At 36.4% G+C, this 22,777-nt stretch overlaps 1 protein-coding gene across 8 annotated transcripts; it reads left to right on the top strand.

The window, feature by feature from the left end:
* The first annotated feature begins 337 nt into the window (after nt 1–337).
* On the top strand, nt 338–15,188 carry LOC140770150 (membrane protein of ER body-like protein). 8 transcript variants are annotated; one of them, XM_073111175.1, is made up of 11 exons: nt 338–676; nt 1,840–1,989; nt 2,840–3,406; nt 4,068–4,214; nt 7,479–7,583; nt 7,677–7,823; nt 8,482–8,649; nt 9,613–9,717; nt 10,138–10,377; nt 11,345–11,406; nt 14,533–15,188. In XM_073111175.1, exons 1-11 carry the CDS (start codon nt 487–489, stop codon nt 15,001–15,003), a joined length of 2,352 nt encoding a protein of 783 aa, XP_072967276.1. In that variant the 5' UTR covers nt 338–486; the 3' UTR covers nt 15,004–15,188. The 8 variants fall into 8 exon arrangements, with proteins under 8 accessions (XP_072967276.1, XP_072967275.1, XP_072967277.1 ...); XM_073111174.1 differs by having other exon boundaries at nt 7,674–7,823; XM_073111179.1 differs by lacking the exon at nt 338–676 and adding an exon at nt 701–983 and having other exon boundaries at nt 7,674–7,823.
* Nucleotides 15,189–22,777: the final 7,589 nt, after the last annotated feature.

Raw genomic sequence — 22,777 nt, 5'->3', positions numbered from 1 at the left:
TTATTTCATTGAGTGATATTTAATCAGATGTGGACAAACACCAACTCTCCGGATCAAGACGAAATATTCTCAACTAACTCTTCAAGGTAAATTTGAAAATGGGTGATCCACACGAGTAAAGCAAGAATGCAAATGTATCGATGGCTACTTCTCTTTGCTGAAGTGAATGGGCGAATAAATTTGAAATTACTTAATTACACCTTCATTTTCTCGTGCACTTAAATAAATAACAGAATACAGCTAGCGTATATAATAGCAAATACGCACAACTCAGCAACTATCACTAGATATATATATAAATTATAAGTATTTTTATTCAACCTGGTGCTTGGTTCCAACTAAAGGCCATTTCCATGGCTAAAGTCAAGTACCGAAGTATTCACACCAGGGAACGGAGCAATATAAATTAGACTGAAGTAAGCTCATCAGACCAAGTACATCTGAGGATCGAGGAACAGTAGGAAGCTAGAGGGAGAGAAGGGAACCATGGAGATAGAGAGGGAGTGGGATGGAGAGAAGGAAGAGATACTTGAAGAGGAGGAGAAAGAAGTTGGCAGCTTAGAAGGAAGGCAGAGAAGAAGGAAAGATGACAGCGCTGGAAAGGAGATTAACTGGAAGTCCTTCGAAGATAGAGAGGGTGAAGAGCAAAGGAGTATTTACTTCGATTCTGAGAAAGGTAATGTGGGTTCTTCACCAAAACTATACTTCTGCTGTTATCTTTTAGAAACGTATAATGACGTTTATACCCTTTGGGCTGTGCAACTGGGTGCCCCGCATGCTGGGCTCCGGCAAAATTTTTGTTCAACGCTTTGTCCGTTTTATTAGTGGTGGTAGAATAAAAGGAGATTAATCGTCTTTACTGTCGCTTGAAATTTATTTTGGGGCAAGATTGTGTCTTTAGAAGAAGCAAGATTTAACTTGTGTGGAAATGCTACTACTTGGGTTGTGTTTCGATTTCATCTATGGGTTTTGATATCTCACAGGTAATTTCTTTTTTCTACGAGGTTGAATGGATTCTTGATTAGTAATTTCGTAGAACTGCTTTGCTCATTTGGTGTAGTGGGACATTGTCTTGCTTCTCTTGTAAACGTTTAGCTTCATCTCCATCTTCTTGGTACCTTGCCACTTAGTAGTTAGATTTGGTTTCGTTTTCTGCTACATGTTTCGCCAAGTTCCATTGAGTAATTGGGGGAGGTCAAGACCAGCAATGGTGGACATCAGCTCCTCAAAAATCCTGGAACATGATGACAGCTTGGTTTAATCCAGGACCATTCTTGGTATTAGTTTTCTCTTGTTTACTTGTCTGCGAATGCCTGCTAAGATTTTTTTGCCAATCTATTTCCTATGAACATGTCCTTCAAATAAATTGAAGTCTCTTTCAGAAATATTTACATCTGAATTTATTCTTGTGACATCCGCTTCCAATTCTCAGTTTACTTTGTTGATGTTATTGTAGGGATTAACTGGTTCTTTTCATTTATGGTGATGTGCGATGAGCTAAGTCTTGAGTCTCCACACATATTGTTAGTGCATTTTCTAATAGATTTATGGTGGGGTGGGGTGGGGGGGTTTGGGGGTGTGTTTTTGAACTTGTATTTGGTTTCTCGAAAAGGGCCACCTGCTATATCTGTTTATTGTGGAAAATTACTTCATTGGAAACATAGTTCCAGCACCAAAAGGTCATAGTTTCAAACTTCAGAGTGATTTACTAAAGTATAATTTAGAACACAACTCTGATTTCTTTGTTTGTTTCAGTTTTATCTCTGTGGTGTATATAGTGCATCTTTTGTTGTGTTGTCTGGTGAACATGCAAATTACTTTGCATTTCTTGTACTGAAGGAGTATGGAAGTGTCGGCACTGCTATTGGACCTATCAATTAAGTGGTCCAAGCAGAGCTTATATCCCGAATCATGAAGGATATTGCCAAATGGTGGTGGAAGCCGAATCATTGGCTGAACTTGAATTATTCTCTGATTCTTCAACTAAAGGTTAGTTGTTAAGATTCTGAAAATTTACAGTAAAGGGAAGGGTTTTTGTTCCATTCATCATCAATATTTTAGCTTATTGCAAAATTCCTACTCCTTTTGACATATTTGCACTAAACATCTTTAATCTTTTATCATGAGAAAGTTTCTCACTATATTTTGGCCAAGTTTTCCTCTGCTTCCCCTTCTTTCCCACTTTTGCAAAAAAGATCACCTGAAGGGTATTCTAGTAGAAAACAATAACAAAAAAGAGAATATACTGGGAAAATCATTTATCAGTGAATAGAAGGTAGTTTTCTTGCAAAATACAATTATGTCTGCGAGTAGATTTGCAAATACATTGAAAAGAGGGTTTTTTTTTATAAGGCCAAATTTTAGGTGGTAAAGTGCAGAAACATTGTAATGAAAAATCATGATTAATCATGTAATTCTGATCAGTTTTAACTAGTTCTAGATTTTTGGGCTAAGAGGAAGATGTAACTGAAAAGACTTTTTCCATTTAAAGTGGAATATTAAAGGTCTGTAGCATCCTATTAGGCTCTATTAATTCTTGCTTTTCTTGTGGTAATATTGTTGCTGACCTGTTGCTTTGGGTGCTCAGTAACTAAGATCAGTAGTGTCTAAGAAGCATTTTATTGAGAGAGTAATCATGAGAATCTGTGCTGATGGTACCTAGGAACGTTCAAGCATAAAAATGTAATATTAGTGGTCTCATATTTCAGAGATATTTTCTTAAAGCTTATGATGGGTGCAGCATTAACTAACCAAAACTTTAGTCCCAACTACTTGGGTTCCACTAATGACAGATTGCAAACAGGATGCTTTACAAATTTGGTACATTGCATGGTTGCAGGTAATGAAGTTACTGATGTGGTTGTCGGGATGGAACCAAGAGTACAAGTAAAGCATGGTAATGGAAAGAACTTGACAAATGAAGATGATTCTAGAACAAAGGAGCTCAGTGGAGAGGAGAATATCACTGTTGAAGAAATAAATTATTCTTCAACGAGTGTGGTGGCAATAAATGGATCAACTTTAAACCCTTCTTCTGAAGCTTTTAATGACAATGCAATTAGAGAAAATGTGCACGGACTTGAAGGAAACTTGCAGACTGCAGTAGTGAATAAAAGTAAAGAGGCTGTAGCTGACTTCGATCTTGAGAAAGTTTTAGAGGAACAAGAAACTCATGATTTGTACTGTCCTAACTGTAACTCATGTATAACTAGAAGGGTGATTCTACGGAAAAGGAAAAGGTGGATCAAAGAAATTCAATGTGATGCACCAGCCAAGAGAATTCATGACGGACGGCATGATGTGGATTCTGCTACTATATCAACTCAATTAGTAGATCAAAGTCTTGATAGAGAGCCACCTGATGTGTTCAGATGTTTATCGTGCTTTAGTTTCTTCATCCCAACAGGTATGATTTGACTTTATCTTTAGTCTGTATGTTATATCCATCCTCTCTGCATGAGAGATTAAATTGACATGCATCTCTATGTGAAAGGTATCCTAAGATTGCGGTATCTTTGTTTGCCATTCAGCTATCAATTTTGAGTGCCAAAAGAAAAAGATTAGACATGATGTATATTTCTTATTCTGCACCTTTCCATGTGTATGCAAGTAGTGACACACTACCTAAATTTTTTCATTCCATGTAGAACTATGATTATTGTTATGGAAGTATTTCCTTTCACCCGCATACAAACTTACCTTATTCTTCTTCAGTTCTCTCATAACTGTTGATTTCCGTAGTATAATTGAAGTTATTTTCATATGCTTCTTTGGAAGCAACTTCTTTTTCATATATTAATGAATAACTACAGTTATGGAACATATTGGTTATGTAGCTAGTTCTTGTGTTTTGTGATTTAGCATTTCAAGGTTGTGGAGTTTGAGTTAATTATACATGATAAGTTGATTGTAATCATCTATAATTTATCAAGTTTATGTTTAATAGGTAGCATACAACTCATATAATTAGGGTTAATTAATTGATATTTTGATTGCAATATGTTCTTCAACTTATATTTATTGTGGGCCTAAAATTAAATTTGATCCCTTTTCTTTATTATGAACAGAAGGCGGTTTTAACATATTCCGTATTTTTGAAAGGAAAGAGGAGATTCCAAATCAGCAATCTTCATCTCAGATATCTGAGAGGAATAAAAACTGGATTTTATCTATTTTTCAATCAGGGAGTAGCCAAAAGAAAAGAAGTGAATCAGGTAGTCTTTATTTAATATTCTGATTCATCTCATTGATTTTGGAAGCAGATGTTTGTAGTTTCGATGGTTTCATATTAGTTGTTAATGTCTATTGTCGACAGACATGATAAGGTGGGCACCCCATAGTCCCTTGAATGTTCAGTAGTAACTGATAACTATTAGTATCACAACAATAACTAACATTACAGAGGTATAGAATTGGGACAAATGTATCTTGATATACTTGCATAATCATATACTAAGAGTGTAAACTGTAAAATTCTAAATATACTGTAGGCTAGGCAAAATATTAGAGTTCATGCTCAGTTGGTTGGATTGATAAATTTTTCCAAGAAAATTTCCACAAAGTGTACTACATTAAATATATAAAACTTTCTGGTTATTCTTCTTACTGATATTTAACTGGCAATATTGATAATGAAAGTTGCCAAATCACTAGATTGTGTTCCACAACTTTCTTGAAACTTACCTATTTGTTGATTGTTCTTGACTAGAATGTATTTACTATTTAGCATCCTTAACAGGGTTATGTTGTCTTTATAACTTTATTCTGAAAGCTCATCTCCTTAAGCTCCTGAAAGATAACTGAATTGAGCTATTATTAAGATTGTGCTGGGCACAAGTGTAAATATTTATTCAAATTAGTAGCACTTATAGAGTAAGCTATGTGAGAATCAATTGAGATGAGTTGAGGATGTCCAAAGGTGACGAAAAAATGTACTAGTAAAAGAGATTCAATTTTGCTGAGGTAGAAGGTGCCTTAAGAGGGAAAGAGAGACCAAAAAAGACTTGCGAGGAACTAGTAAGCGAAATAACACTCAATGTAGCAAAGAATCTTACAGTAAATAAAGCTGAATGAAGGACGAGGATCCATATATTTTAACCCCAAATAGTTTGAATCTGTGGCTTCTTGTTGTTGGTAAATATGATGCAAGCTTGCAATGACATTTAGCTGACTTTAGGTTACTAAAATGTCAACTCATGGTACCTTTACTTTATTCCATATCTATTAGTTCTAAGGTATTTGCAATCGTCATTATATACTTTTTTGGAGTAAAAATAAAAGAGTGTTCTAGTGCATGAGGCTTTTGTAGTCTTACCTTCATTTTTGAAGAGATTTGTTTCAAGTTTTGAACCCATGACCTCTTGGATAAAAGGGATAACGCTTACTGTCACCCCAAGTGATGTCTTCTTTTTGTAGAGTAAAAAATAAGTACAGGAAATTGCATCCTATTATGTGGATGCACCTTTATGAGCTTCTTATTGATCTAATTGGATAGTGTTTACTTAGATAGTCTAGCCATGATAAGATAGCTACTGGCCTAGAGACCTACCTAACACTCCTTCCATGTGCATAGGGGTGAAACGGGTCAGATAATATCCGATCTGATCCGGTTTTCTATCAAAAAGCATATGATTTGGGTTGCAAATTTCATATCTGAGTCAAATTTGGATTTGGTTTTGGATAGGAATTCAAAGAATTTTTGAATTTGGAGCCGAATAAGATATTATAGATTTCACTCAGATATGGATTCAGATTCGAGTATTTGTTTATCCACAACTATATACCTTCAATCCCCTACTATTTAATAGATTCTCAAACTTCCTAACTCTCCTATCTAATTTAGTTATAATTTGTTTAGCTCTTTTATCTTTGGTAAGGGACTATTTGTTCACTTGTAAATACATCAATTGTATTAGTATATTCCATATCCTCAAACTTCAAGTATGTTTAGATTCATTCATTTTTGAATTTATCTAAATTTTGTCTTTGGTTATAATTTTTTATTTTTTCAAGGTTTAGTCCAATTTGTATCCAAATTCATTTAAAATTTGGCTCATATTTGAATCCATTTAAGATCTAGTTTATATCCGATTTGTATCCATTTAAGATCCAACCCGTATCCGACTTATACCCATCTCCATTTAATTCGGATATGGTTTTATGCATAGTTCTCAGTTTCGGCCAATCCCGATTTTGATCCCGATCCCGATCCCGATCCGACCCAGATCCCACCCCTCCACTTGCCTCTCTTTCTCTCTTCTCTCTATTTTTCTTTCTCTTTTGTTCTTCTTTCTCACTTCTTTCATCGGCGACCTCGACTTTTGGCGACATTCTCCGACGATCTCGGCCTCCGGCGACCTCATATGAGTTTTTTTATTATTTTTTTCAGTTTTTAATTTCTCTCACCCTCTTTCTCTTACCCTTCCTGCACCGAGTAGATCCGATGACCTCTGCTGTTGCTTCTACGGTGAAGCAGCAACACTAGTTGCTAAAAGCCTAAGAGGGGAAAGGAGAGACAGAGAGAAGGGGGAAGAAGTAAAGAAAAAATAGGAATCTTATCTATGTGAGTAAGTTTTAAGTAAGTTCTGAATTTTGAGCTGGGGGAGGAGAGAGAGAGCTCAATATTCATCAAAATTTTAAATTTTAAGTAAGTTAATATATTTTTTTAGTTTTTAGGTTTCATATTTGAGTAATTTTTTTATTTCCTCTCATTTTTTCTAAATTTTTAGAAATTTTTCTGCATTTTTAAATAATATTTTGAACTTTACGTAATTAAAAAATAGTCTGATCCGATATAAGCGGCTGATGTCGATACTACCGATACGATTGATACGTATCATTTTTCTGGACGGCCAATACTGATCCCGATCTCAATACTAGGAACCTTGGTTTTACTATATTTGTCTAATATCTATATTCGAAGGAAAAAATATGAATCTAAATTTGGGTTGACCATTATCTGATCCATAACCAATCCATTTTCAACCTTACATGTGCATCATGTTAGGGAATAGGAAGAAATCCGGGAAGAATGCAGTATGCAACAGGATGAAAATCAAAAGGAAAACTCTAATCCAAACCCCCAAGGGATGAAGGTGGAAACAACCGGAATGTCTATCATTACATATAGATTGGATGGATTGAAAGTGGACATAGAGGAAAGTGAAGATGGAGTTAAAGTGTATAAAATGGTGTTTGCACCATAGCCGAGAAAATCAGCTCAGGAACATATATATGTAAACAGATAATAATTTTAAAAAGCTGGACTTCTTCTGCGGATCTTCTTCTGAAGTTTTAGTGATGCAAACAAAAGAAAGATCCATGTGATCTTTTTTACTTTTTTTTATTGAAAGGATTAATAAATGAACTAAGGTGATCTTATTAATGTTATGACTGTCTGTTGTTTTATTTGATATCCCTTTTGATGGCCCAAGTAAATACTTGTCATTTTGTCTTCACAATCTTTTGAAATCTTCTAGAACAAGCAGAGGATCTTTCCCTCAGAGGATGGCAAAGTACAGCCACTGTATCAAAAGCTGAGACATCTAATCAAAGTCCAACTACCATGGGAAGGAATGATCCAGGTCAGGTTGATGTTTGGAATCAATTATAGTTTATTCAATCTAGTAAACTTTGTGAGTGGTATCTAAAATTTTTTCTTTGTTTGGTAATAGTAGTAGCCCTGGTGTTTGGAGATTCTCATCTTAGTGATGGAGAGCAAAGAGCTAATCTATCCAAGAATGGCAAGATGGATCTGACAACAACTGCATCAGTGACCATTGTTGTAGGAGGGAATGAAAGCACTACTGTGAAGAGTATTGCAGGTCCTATATGACATTCCTAAGAAATTCTGAAGAAGCATAACTTTTTATTAGGTGGAATTGTGAATTCTGTCTGAAGATGCTCATACATGCACTTGCATCAAAATAGTCTAAACATGAACAACCTCATATAAACTTTTATCTTAAGTGCTACTGTAATTGAGAATTTGAGACCTTATTATTTTCAGTATTTCGTAGAAACACTAGGATAACCAGAAGACCCAAAACTTAAAGTTTTGGATACGACCTCCTCAAACAATGAGGGTAAGACTTTGTGCATTACCCTGTGTAGGCAGAAGCCTTGTGCATTGGGATGCTTTTGTTTTATAGAAACACTATCAGATAAAAAGATCCTTAAATTTGTAGAGACAAATTAGTACAGTAACCAATTCTTCTTTCTAAGATGTTTATGTGTTTAATTCTAGCCTGTTTGATTTGTTTAACAAATATTGGTTGATTTAAGTTTATAGCTTAAAGTTGAGGTAGAAGCAGTACTATCCTCGTCCTTGTCTTTCCAATTATTCTAGATTTTCCTGATTAAACTTATTTTTTAATACTATCAGGATTTTGTCTTACACCTATATTATCTCAAGAAAGCATGTGGTGGTGCTATAACAGTCCGAAATTATCATGACAATTACATTAGTTTTGCTGTATACAGGAGACATGTTGCCAGGATGTTCTTATATTACTTGCGAACTACAGGAATCTGCATCAAAAGACAAGGAGGCTGCTCTGACACAGCCTCCAGTTGAAGTTGCAACCAGTGCAACTCATACTAATAATAGTGAAGGGAAATTAAGCAGCTTGAACTTGAATAATAATTCAGGTCATCTTTATTCTATACCATTCTGAAGACAAATTTTGATCTAAATACATTTAAACTTTCAAAGTTGCTTGCTACTTTGTGCAATCACTCACTACTGTTTGAATTCAAAACTATTCAGCATCCCTCCTAATTTTAGGGCTTTTGTCATTGAGAAGCATTTAAGCTGCTGATGAATCATTATAACAGACACATTAAGTTGCTTTTGCCATCATGGGACTACTTTTCTTTTTTTCTTTTTTTATTGTTTTGGTTTGCTAATCAACTGCTGTAATTCAGATACTATATGTGCTAAAAGTATAATTTATATTGTTAGTCTATTATCTAGTAGCTTAAGTTTCTGGGCCAACTGACTATCTAACATGCTATCAGATCTAAGTTTTGAGAGGTCTAGAGTTCAAAGGTCAACCCTTGTTTAACCCTACTTAATCTATATTTTCTATTATCTATTCTTATGCGGTATAAAGAGCTACACATTGTATTGTCTTTCATCTACCTATGTGCGGTATAACCTACAGATGAGTGGCATGTTAAAGATATGATATATATTGCTGGTCTATTTTCCAATAATTTAAGCTTCTAGATTGACTGATTATCTAACAATATGTTCTAGATTATTTCAAAGGAAAAGTTTATTTTTTTTTAAAACATTGGACTTCCTCTTTATTATGGAATAGAGATGCATTAGTTATATATCACTTATTAATTTTTCTGATTCTTATTGTATCTTTCTATAAATTTCTATAAATCATTGAAGTTGCCGAGCTAAACCTATCTGAAAACTACTCTTGCTTAAATGTGTTGAGTGAATTTCTGTCACTTTAGATAATAATGTTGACTATTTTTATGCATGGTTTCTCTCACAAATTGTTGAAGCAGTTTACTAGATAGATAAAGATAGGAGTTGTCATTGTACTTCCAAGCTACCTTGACCTTGGTAAGTAACCTTCTGATTTATCATTTCAGTTTCAGATTCCCAAATTCCTGTTGAAACTATTACTGAAGTCAGAGAACCAGTATCCATATCAGGATTGAAGACACAGAGAAAAAACCAAGCTGGATATGATACAGGTACGATAGTAACAAGATGATTCACTTTCCTTTTCTTACTTCGTAAGTTCCAATTAACCAAACAAACTCATTAGCTGCCTAGTTACGTATGTTAAATATATGATATACATTGTTTGTCTATCACTGAATAGCTTATGTTTTTGGTCAACTGGTTAACTGATATGGTATTAAAGCTAGGTTCTCTAGAGATCATAGGTTTAAACTTTAAACCTTGTCAACCTATTTTTTTGTCATATTTTCTAATATAATATTTAATCTAGTGCAGTGTGTTTGGTTGAACATCTTGTTTACAGTAATCTGTCCACATGCAGTATTAGGAGTCACATGTGAGAGGGCATGTTGATATATATTATTTTGTTTGGTACCTAACAAACTAAGCTTCTGTATCAATACTATTATATCTTTTCAATGTTAATGCAGGAGATGATATCTTTCGACTTGGTGGGAAATCAAACGTAACATCCTACAGTTCAGTAGCTCCAGTTGTTGAAGCATTGCCTCACTCAGAAATTCAAATTCATGAGGATGTGCAAATTATTGAAGAAATCCAACAAAAATCTGACTGGGATATACTGAAAGCTATTGTTTATGGTGGCTTAGTTGAATCAATTACTAGCCTCAGTGTTGTATCATCTGCTGCTGCAACCGGCACTTCCACCTGTAAGTTTGGAAAATGCACGTACAGAACTAGAAAGTAGATTAGTTTGTTTTGTTGATTATATCCTTCTTGTATAAAACTAGGAACAAAAATAACCATTTTCTAAAATAAATTGTTGCATAACAGCATTAGTATTTGTCAAGGGCGATATAACCTGTATAGACATATGGCGATATTAACAACTTCTTGATAAGCTTTTTATACACTGTCTAACTGAAGTGAACTCAGTGCACAGTGCAATAACCCTTGTAGAGGATGATGTTTGTTTCAAAGGCTTTCTTCTAAGAATTGGTGTCAAGAAATCGAATAAAAGAGATGAGTTAAAATTGGAAGGAAACCATAAATATATGTGGAGAACATTATTCTGTCAGCTTTGTTGGGCTTCAAACAAGGAATTTGCAAGTGCCAAGCTAGCACATAGCTCTCTGAAGTCTGGACAGTCTAAGGATTCAAGGGTTGTCTGTGACTAGCCAATTTCCCTACTATAAACGAAAATAAAATAACTCTAGACATGATAAATTGTATCAATAGAATTGCCCCAACAGCATAAGTTTTATAACCTTTGCCAAGCTAAGATTCGAGATCACAAGGGAAGCGACACAAACTAATATATTTTTCTTGTATTGGTAAGTGCTGTCAAGAGTTCTATTTGTTGGTCTGTTTTGCTGTTGTTTGCCTAGACTTGGACGGTGCTTTTCAGTTCATATAAAAAGTAGCGGTTTGTATTTTACATTTTTGTAAGAATCATCTATATCTTGTTCCTTTCCTAAGTTTCCTTGTCTTAGATACCAGCCTGCATTCCCTAGTACCATGTGCTCTGATGATGTTATAGAAGAATTAGTCAGATGAATAGCTAATCTATCTCAGTAGATAGATCTCAAAGTTTATGGTCACAAATATAGTTCTTCTAGTCCTTACAGTTCCTGTTTCATTTTAGTTCTGTGATCTTCAACTTTTTCTCTCCTGCAGTGAACATCTTTGTTCTAGGATTGGCAAATCTTATTGGAGGATTGTTTCTTATTGTTCATAATGTAAGTTTTTTTCTTTCTTTGGTATTATTTCATATGTTTGAATGTGCAATATTAGTTGTTTAAGTCAAGTTAATTGAGCTATCATTCACATTTGATATATAGGCATGTTTATAGATGGTAAATCGAATATGTAAATGCAATCACCATTGCCTTTGGACCTACTTAATTTTGTGTGATGCTTGATTTAACATTTAATCAAGCTAAGCCTTGTTACGGTTGCTCTCGAGGAAGATAATTGTCTATCCGATTTGCTAATCTTGATAGAACTCAACACGGAATTTTCAAATGCAATAAGAATTGATTTAACTATTGGAATTATGTGAGATTCGGATATGTTGTTATTCTAAAAGTTAGAAATTAAAGCAACCAAAATCTTGTCGATCAGACTAGTAGATCAAAATTTATGAAGGAAAAAATGACCAAAGGTTAGAAAGTGCCCATGGATGCTATGGTTAGAGTTTGGGAGATGATGATGGCTGTGGTAGATGAATTAATATCTTGAATAAAATGATGTGGGAGAAGGGAGCTTCCAGGTATGGCTGGTCACTAGAGTAAAGAAGGCAAAACAACGAAGGATTAACCTTGGCGGTAGATGAAAGCTCAAGTTGGATACTGAGGAGGGAGAAGGAGGAAGGAGAAGTTTGGCTCAAGCCTAGTTGCAAAGATAACTACTTTTCCATATATTTAGAGGCTAAGTCTTTCCTTGTCAGTGTATTCTTTATTGATCTCTTTGTTGATATCATCTTCCTTTTTTCCACCATTAATAGAGGTCCGAGATTAACCGGGCTTTGATACTAATGACGGGTTACGAAATGATTCCTTCAAGATCTGAATTTATTGCAAGAAGAAATCCACGCAATCGAAGAAAAATATTCACCAAATATTCTTCCATAGTAGAAAAATTATGAAACCAAGTGAGATCGATCCGTAACTCCCTGATCTACGTTTTTCGTATTTACGCCCTTCGCAAATTCGAACTACAACTGGGCCGAAAATACGATATAGTGCGGTTAGGGTTATGGATGATAATGGAGATGAGGGTAGACGGTGGATGTTGTTTAAGGGATAAAGATGAAGGGAAAAAAGTGGTCGAGATCCCAAGGAAGAGGGAGGACTCGACAGACGAGGGAGATTAGAAGTTAGGAGAGATCTTACCAACGGTAGAGTGGTAGGTTGGTGAAGAGGGAGAAGAGAGATTAGGGTAGAGAGACTAAAGAGAGGATAGAGAGGCAAGAAACCAATATTTCAATAGCATAATAATTTTGGCTGCCATCCACACTTTTATAGAGACTAGCCAACAAGCCGAAATAACAATTATTAACCCTAATTCTAGGCTGATTGCATTCGAACGCACAAAAGACGTTCTCTGTCGATGCAAACCTGATGCAGACATTCGAACGCGCCCAACCGCATTCGAACACGTATTTTACGTTCTCTGTTTTTGCGAAACTAATGCAGTCGTTCGTAAAGGCGTTTGAACGCACCCCGAACTGCGTTTGAACGCACCCCGAACTGCGTTCGAACGCGACCTACATAAAATTTATTTTAATAAAAATAAATAACTAATGCAATAAGAAAAAATTCTAACTAAGTGTATCAATTTTGTTTTAATTTATAGAGGGAAACCGAATTACATTTGAAGTGGTAGGTATATCCACAGCCACCTCTTCCTCGTCGTGTAATGGGCAAGAGGAGGAGAAGGGGGTCGCGCGTGTTGTGCATGTGCACCGCACCCTTTTTTTCAGTTCTTACATGATTGATATTAGTACCATTAACGCATTACACAAGAGAACCACATAATAATATTCCATGAAAGCTCATAATATTCTTTGATTTTGTTCATTATAACATTTTAATTTTGAGAATTTGCAAGGCATTTTAGTAATCTTACGTAATGAGAGCTCTCCAGAAAATATTTATGCACCTGCTTGGCAGTTTGGTGAAGGTGGCAGATCTCATGCAGGCAAGACGTCAAAAGCAGAACCACTGTTGCAGGGCCATAGGAAGCCAAGCTAGGAGAGAAAGCTGAGGATGAGGGAGGTGGATGAAGGGCCCGAAGAGTGAGAGGAGTCAGAGGGAGAGAGAGAGGAGAGAGAGGGAGATAAAGGTAGCCACAGAAGTATTGACAGCACTAGGTCTCTACACATCATGCCAATTAGGATCCTACATGGCTTGCCATTTGCTTCTAGTGCTTGGGAGATGGAAATTGTGAAGCCATAATGAGAAAGCTATATCACTAACTGAGATGTAGAAGCTGTCCGATGTGGAAAACATGCAAGTATGATCGTCAAAGAATTGGTAGGAAGATCAAAGGGACTAGATAGGACAGGGAGAAAATAGTTGGTTTTCTTTGTGCAAAGGGGAAGAAGATCTTTGTAATAGAGATCATGAGAGATGATTGTGACATCATAGAGACGTTATGCTTTTTGATGATATGTGCAACAAATGAATACACATCATGTAACTCGAGTGAAACTTGGAGGGATTTTGTGAGTCGGTGGATACGAAGGAAAAGAATCCAAAAGAAACTGTAGATGATGTCGTTATATAGTTTTTCATAAGGGGATCTTCATAGGTGAAAGAAGGAACACATTTTGTGTAGTTTGAGGATCAAACTTGGAAGGATTTTCTGAGTAAAACATGGAAATAAAAAGAAAAATTTGAGCAGATAGATGACTGTGATAAGTTTAGTAATATACAGTTTTCATAAGGGGGATTTTCAGAGGAAGAGAGCATGAGTTCAATTTATCAAATTTGCCTGTTTTAAGATGGTACAGCACGAATCATTCATGCATGTTAACCTGAAAAGTCAAATGCAGGGCCATTTTCACTGCATTTGACTTTTACTTTTCTGGAAAGGAATTTCTTTGAAAGGATTGTTCTGGGGTTGAGGTTCTGAATCTTCAGAAATGCGAGAACAAATACTGTGAATGAACCCTTGTAGTCTAACCGTCTCTTAGGATTTCACTTATTCAATGTCTTTCCATGATTCCCCCTTAAGTATGCATCCTGTTAACTGTGGAAATTGATGTGTTGTACTCTTGTATAACTGCTAAGTTCCTTATAAGTTGTTACTTATTTCATAATTTTAACTTTCGATGCATTATCATATGGCATTCTTAACAGCTTTTTGAACTGAGAGATGCACATGATGAAGACGTTGGTCAGACTGTTGCACAAGTTGGTCGCTATTGGATGCTGCTTGGAAGGAGAGGGAATTTCCGTCTGCATGCAATTGTAGCCATATTATCCTACATATTAGTTGGGATATTACCACCTCTCATCTATGGTTTTTCATTCCAAAACAGCAACAACAGAGAGTATAAGCTCATAGCAGTTGCTGCAGCATCTCTTTTATGCGTTGCTCCACTTGCAATCGGAAAGGCCCATGTTTATCCACAGAAAACATACATAAAAACTCTTTCATACTACCTTGGTCTTGGCATCACAGTAGCTGGTTTGTCCTATGTAGCTGGTGTAATGCTTACGAGGCTCCTCGACGAGCTTGGTTTGGTTGATCAGAATTCATCTGCTCCTGCACCTCCTAGTATCCTCCAAGGTGGAAACTCCGGGATACCCGCCTGGGCATCATACTGAAAATTGTAAGATGATAATTTTTGTGAACTGCAATGTAATTTTTGTTTACTTCTGTTATTTCCGATGAGAGAATGTACTGAGGAACTTCGTAAGTTTCTTAAATTTATTCGTGTCTAGCTCTTATATCATTTGTTGTACCTTAAGAATAGAGAATAAAATCAAATTGTTGCATTTTTTATTTGCAATTATTCTCTTGTTATTTGTTCAATGATTGAAGTCTTTTCCCGTTATAAGATGTTGAATGTTACATTTTTTAAGAGAGGTACGCTTGGCCTAGTTAAATTTGTTAGAACTATACAAAGAGAGAAAGGATTACTAGGAGAGACAGACGATCTGAGAACACCTCAATGGGGACTATGGAGGAAGAGGGTAAGTAGTCAACCATTTTCTCTAAATCTGTGAGCGAGATTCAGAGGCCTGTGTCGTAAGAAGATATGCCTATTAACTTTGTAGTGGCGAGGTCTGAGTACCGAGAGCCTCCATTGAGACCAGGAGGATGGAGATCGGAGACCCGAAATGGCAGTGGACTTGGAAGTTATTTTTTCACCTTGAACTGGATTGAAGAATTCTGTTGTATCATATATAACTCTGATCCCTGATCTGATCAAATTGATTTGATTGATTCATGTCTCAATCAACCCCTAATTTTTGAATAAATTTGTTCTATATATAGAGGATATTAGAGGTCCAACCTGGATAATGGTGAGAGATTCCAGAATATCTTGTCTTTCATTTATTTTAGCATATTTTATTTTTCTTTCTTGTATCATACCCCTATTAATTAATATGTTTAATTTTGCAGAAGTTGTTTCATGAAAAGAGAAGTTGAAAGTTTAGAGCTTGACCATACTATTTACTCTATAAGAATTATTCGTCCTCATTAATCTCGATATGGATATATGTTGAAGAATGCTATTCGAAAATAGACCTGTATATCCATATAGAATAGTGTATTATGAAAAATTGCACAAATGGATATTACTAATTCTGTTTATATGAAAAATTGCACAATCCTACTGATTGTGCTATAAGGTTCACTAATTTCACAATTTTACAAACCAATTTTTGATAATCCGTCTCAGGTTGGGTCGGGTTGGGTTGTGTTCAAGGTCAGGTCGTGTTCAGGTTGGGTCGAGTTGGGTTCGGCAAGGGTCAAAATAGTACTAACCCGAACACAATATGTTTAATAAATAATCCAATTTTTCTAAACACAAATACGACCCGTTTATTAAACGAGTAACATGACACAACCCGTTTAATAAACGAATTATATTTTTTATACAACCCATTTAACTTGACAGGATCCGTTTAGCCTGTTTAATAAACATGTTATATTTTTTATTCAACTAATTTAACCCATCTATACAACCCATTACAATATTTTACATCTATTTAACGTGTTTACACACGACAACACCTATTTAACAAAAAATATCACACATTTACACAAATCCATTATATTTACAATATTATGGGAATATTTAGTAAAAATAAATTCAAATTGGCTGATCAGCTTCCGATGGGGGGCATTGCCAGAGTTGGCGAAGCGGCAGCAGCGGTGGAGGCAAGGCTCTAGGAGCTAGCTCCCATGACGACGAGCTCCAAATATGCCGAGGAAGACAAGGTGGGAGAGGTTAGAGGCGATCGGTGCAACCGGAGATGGAGAGGGGATGGCAGGCCAAGATGGGGATGGAGGCACCACGGTAGGCGGAGACAAAGGTGAAGGCAACACGGTAGGCATTAAACGGTCGTGGCAGGCGGAGACAGGAAGCGAAGACACGGTGGTAGGCGAAGACGAGGAGTGGAGACGGTAGGCGGAGACATGGGAGGCAGTAGGTAGAGACAAGGGAGGCGACAAGCGCGGTGGCAGATGGTCACCGCTAGGGAGAGACGGGGAGAATTTTTTTTCTTTCGAAATGCTGAGGCGGCTGGAGAAGAGGAAGTGGAGAGATTGAGATTTGAGAGAAAGGGTTAGGTTAGGGTTTATATATATATATATATATAAACAGTTTAGCGAGTTGACCTGACCCGACTCATATACTTAAACGGGTCAGTTGTGTAAATCCGAACAAGACCCGTTTATTAAACGGGTTAGGCAGGTTGACCAGTTTACGACCCAAACCCGATTATATTAAACCCAAAACCCGATTAAGAGTCGGGTTATCATGCCGGGCTATTAGGTCAGGTCAAATTTTGCCACCCCTATAAATGGATGCAGATGGACACTATATGGAGCGTAAGATAATCAATAAGTATGACCATTCGACATTACCAACTACCACAGGTATAAAAGTGAAACATGTTGAAAAAATGAGAGCTTTTTTAGGACAAGCCCCACTAACCAATTAAAATTGTCTTTATCACAAGCAATAGCATAAAGATAAAAAAAATTAACATTATTGAAGAAACATGTCTCGATGATGTGGCAGTGACACTGGGATGAGCAAACTTCTCGTCAAGAAAAGGCAAGAGCCAACAACCCTCTCGTTGAGGATTCTTGTAGGAGCTCCCATCTAGTTCAAGTCTCTATCGGTGAACAATTTCATGATAAAAAAGATTCACTCAGGCCTGACCACACTTTGTAGACGATGATGGGTGAGAAGTTTCTCATAGGGAAAAGGAATCCTTATGGAGACTTAACCGCCAAAAGATGCACGAAAGGGAAACTAAGTGGAGTAGATTCATTCCCGCTTGTAACCCTAGTCTAGATGACTTCGTCTAGTTGATTAGAAGTTTTCATCCACTATATTCTCTTCCTATAAGGTGCTTACACATAAGTAGCCTCACATTTATTTCCTCCTGGCATATCTGTTTGGCCTTCCTTTTCATCTAAGAAGTGGGTCAAGTGAGGATCAGCTTATCAGCCTCCTACATCTTTCTACTTCCCCTCCTCCTTAGCTGACAAGTGTTTTCGCTAAGCTAAGTTAGGCCACAACACCTCCTCTTGTAAAAAAACTCTTCATTGCTTCTACTATATCCTTCTTGGACACATAAGCTTCTCTTACAAGTTTGTCACTCAATGGAATCAAATGACCCTAAGAAATTTGAAAAGTACATGATCTGCCTCTCATTCTCCAACTTCTTAGAGAATCTTTTCCAAGCTTTCTCACTCGATGGTGGGTTTAGAAGATAAGTTAGTCATGGTGAGTAGCATTAAAATTACACTTCACTCTACGTCAAGGTCCTCCATGTTGGAAGTGGTGGATGAAGAAGATTAGGGAGAGGAGATCCATTGTCCCCTTCCCCTTGCATGAGCTTTATAGAGAAACTGTCCGAGTTTGTTTTCTATGTTAGGAAGTGACTTCATCCTCAAATAACCCTAATTGGTAGACTAAGGCACTGCCAACGTATCTCTCACTTAATGTGTTGTGAATCAGTCATGTGGGGTTAGCTTGGAGGAGAAATTATATTGTGGAGAAATTATTTGGTGGTTGATGATTTTAGTGGCTTAGCTTGATTCAATTGATAGCTTGGTAGTGTGGTTAGCTTGGAGTAGGTCTCGACGGCGTTTGGTTCAAAGCAATTATTCGACAACGCGTATAGCTTGAAGCCTAAACTAGGTAGCTAAAAGCTTGGTGGGGCCTAAGTGTCTCTGTATCTAGGGAGGGTTGGCCCTTTGTTCAGTTCAAATCTAGCCTTCGGGCTCATGAATGATAAAAAATTAAAATTAAAAAAAAATCAGCCATGTGGGCTATAACTCAATTCCATTGAGTTCGGTGCCTTTAGGTGGTTAGGGGTATTTATGTCTTTTCTCTTGACTAGTTATCTATTTATATTTATCTTCTATTTTCTTATTAGATGACTCTTACAGTTTAGACCCTATGTTTGGTGTATTTGTTTTTTAGTCATTTGCTTATGTGAAGGAATCGTTGCTTAAGTGAATTAGTCATACTTGACCCTGTTCGATTTGAGTAACTTAGTCAAGTTAGGGAGCTACCTGTAAATAATATGATGTACACCTGAGTTGATCATCTTTGGATTATTGAAATCCTAGCTAGTCTATCTCTCTTGTTCTCTCCCTCTTTCTCATTTGTCAACCATCACCAAGCTTGGCCGACTAAACCGCTTACCTTCTTGCTCAACCAAGCCCCTTGACTCTAAGGAATGGTCTATCTTTTCCCTCCTCCCTTCTTCCCTAAACTATCCCCTATAGCCTTACACCACCACCAAAGTGCACCACCATCACCATTGACGCCCTACCCTAGCCGAGCACCACCACCACCACCACCACTAGGTCACCATTTCGCTGATCCATTCTAATAGATTCAATTATCCATCCAAATCTATCAAACATTTAAATCTTGTTCCGATCCATTTGTTGAATTGCAAGAACCCTCTTAACCTTGAAGGTTCACGGTAGACCTAGCTTCCAAACCGATGGTTGAATCATAAACTGGAAATCATATTCATACTAGCACCACTTGTGGATAGGAAGACATCTTCAAGATCGTATCATAATGTTCATGGATTACTCTCTCTCTAACCTTCATCTTGGTTGTTGTAGAGAGAAGTCAATAAAGGAGAACAATAGTTCTTTTGGAGTCCTTGTGGTGTTGGACTCGGATTGCTATTGGAGGAACGAGATGACCCAGTTTAGGGCGATCATCACTTGTGAGGATATCTCTTATATCCCTAATAGAGTTTGGGCAGTGACCGAGGATTTCAAGTATTCAAAGGACATCCGAGTTATTACTTAGATGCAAGTTTCCATTTGTAACAGTCTAATCAGTAAGGAGTAACCATTATGAGTACTTGCACAGGGATGGCTCTTGAAAGCTTAAGAGAGTGGCCATGCACAGGGATGGAAGATATTGGTAGAGCTTGGTGAGGGTGGTGGTGGTGGACAGTGATCGGTGATTAGGTTGAGCTAGGGTTGTTGAAATAAGAAAAGAGATCAGAATCTCTATCCTATTAGGACTCATATATTTCATAGAGAAAGCATGAGAAATATATTTCAGAATGATATTTACTTAGCATGTCAGGAGTTTGTTCAGAATAACAGTCTTCAGGATGCATACAGGAAAGTCGACCAAGAACATCTATAAAAAGAGAGGCTTAAAAAAAAAAAAATTGGCAGTGGTACTGTAGCACTGCTATAGTGTAGAGAGAGAAAAAAAAAACAGAGAAAAGGAAGGTCTTATGGGGCGGTACTATAGTGATGCTTTAACCGAGATGAGGAGGCTGTCATCTCCTACCTCCTCATTTAATTTATTTTCATCCTTACCCCGTCCGAGCGACCATTATTGGAGTTGGTCATCAAGGAGTCGCCGGAGTAAGTGAATGACACCAAATAAATCACGAGTTATCTCACCCCTCGCAATCAATTTTCTCTTCTTTACATCTATAGCATGCTAATATCAATTCTATTAATTGGGCTTTGTTGGAGTGATTTGTCAACCAATGATCTCTAATCGACCTCACGTCTACTTAAGAAGCTTTGTGTCTTGGCCCTCTTCGCATTGGTAGTATTCACTTGCTTCTTAAAACTTCACTTTATCTTTCACCATGTATGATCCCTCCAACAGCTCTTGATTACACTCTCGGCCATGATCGTCGTCCTCGCTGTTGCAACTGCCAGCCAATCTCACCCTCCTTAGTTGCTATCTTGTTTTTGGACCTAGTCCTAGGCCGCAAATGACAATAGATATCTACAATAACCTCCACTCTTCCTTATCTTTATTCTTATTCTTTTTCTTATCCTCCTTGGGTTGCAGCAGGACCTCCTTAGAGCCAGTTAGTTAAGGTGGGTTGTGGGCTCAAGTTGAATCTTTACATTTTGTTCTAATTCGTTTCATCCTAGTTATGATATATTAATAATTGAATGAAGTAATATTGATTTGCAAAGTTTATGTAATCATTCTATGTCAGATCACTTTATTAATACTGATATTACCTATGGAGTTATGGTAATCAACCGGTTTTTTAAAGGACCCAATCATAGTTGTGGGTGGGCTGCAATTAGCAGCTTAATCGAATATGATTTTTAGGACTTGGCTCAACCAATTGTTTAATGTTGTGGGTTGTCCAAGTATTGGATTTTATTTTAACCCAATTAAAAGGATTCAAGTTATTCTAAAAATACTATTAAAGTGTGAAATTTTTTTATGGATAAATATGAAGATTTATACTTGTACTTCAACTGAGGATTTGAGCTATCCCACGTGGAGTTCAAGTGAGTGAATTCGTTTACATAGTTATCATCTTGTATCATCTTGTATTTCATTCTATAATTCCTTTGTACTATTATTCGTGTAGTACTATTCTCCGTACATTATTATCTTTTATGCTATGTTGTATTTCATGTCCTACTCTACTTTGTGCAATACTATAGTTCATGAAATATTGATCTTTGTGCATTATTATTCTTCATTGAAATAGTAAAATATTAGCTACGGGTTGGTTGGACATCGAGAATAGATACAGGGCTAGGTATTGTTTATGCATCTCCCTATGATAGCTCAAGTCTACCGTGGAGTCCAGGGAACAGATCTATTCATGATCAGTACATAATCCATTTAGATGACTTTGACGCAATTACAAAACAGTCTCAAGCTAGACCAAAAATCTCCCTAAGGTGACTCTAATCTCTCTCTCTGATGTGACTCGGACCACACTAAGTCATCTCGTGCATGGATGCAACCTATGAGACCTATTTCTTATTCTTTTTTAGTTGTTTTCTTCAAAAAAATAAGGATTCTGGATGCCGTGTTCAAACGCAGGGAGGTTGCGTTTGAATGCCCCTTGCGAACGCATGCATACGTTCGCATCGATAGAGAACACAAATTATGCGTTTGAATGTGCTCGATCCCATTTGAACGCACGCGTGCGAACGCCTGCATACGTTCGCATCGACAGTGAACATGAATTGCGCGTTCAAACGCACTCGACCCCGTTCTAACACGGTCAGCAAGAATCCAATGTTTCTAGGGTTGTTACTTGTTAATTTGGCTTGTTAGGTTAGCCTCTTAAGATGTAGATGGCAACCTAAGTAGGGATTATCAATGAATATTGAATTCAATTCCCTTCTTTATCTACCCTAACTCTCCTCCCTCCTCGTTCAAGCTCTAGTCGTGTGTCATCACGTCGTTCGTTACCTCTAACCCCCTCGATCGTCAAATCCTCCCTTTTCCTTGGGATCTCAATAAACTTCTCCCCCTTCATCTTTATCCCTTCAATACCAAGTGCCATCAAATCCATCACCATTATCACCACCTTTATCACCATCATCACCATCACCCATCATCTCCATCTTCACTATAATATTGCATATTTTCACCCCAAGTGTAGTGCTGGGCCGAGCTGAGCACTGGTGACATTGCTTTTATTATTTATTTTATTTTATTTTATGTTTGTATATTTATTTAGTTAGGTATTACTTTCTTAATTAATGAATAAATTATTTAGACATTAATTATGTTGATAACAATATATATTCTTCAACATGATAATTATTAATTATAATTAGTTTAATTAATGATTAATTAGGTTATAACTATTACACATAAATATAGGTAATACTTATATTTATTTATTTAATAATATTAGATTTATGTACTAATATTTATCGTATATGCATTTTAAGTAATTTTAAACAATTTATTGTATACTATTGTGTGTAGAATAAGATACTAGTGTTATTAATTTATTTATCTATTATTTTGCATAATTAAGTAAATACTATATAATTTCTTATTAATCAAGATAAGAGTAAGAATTATAAAATTTACTATAAAATAGATCTTATCTATACTTATATCTTATTTATAATTATTTA

The sequence above is a fragment of the Typha angustifolia genome, chromosome 11, assembly GCF_048772165.1.
Source record: "Typha angustifolia cultivar Huaian chromosome 11, ASM4877216v1, whole genome shotgun sequence".
NCBI classification, from domain to species: Eukaryota; Viridiplantae; Streptophyta; class Magnoliopsida; order Poales; family Typhaceae; genus Typha; species Typha angustifolia.
This window is presented reverse-complemented; position numbering and strand designations above follow the sequence as displayed.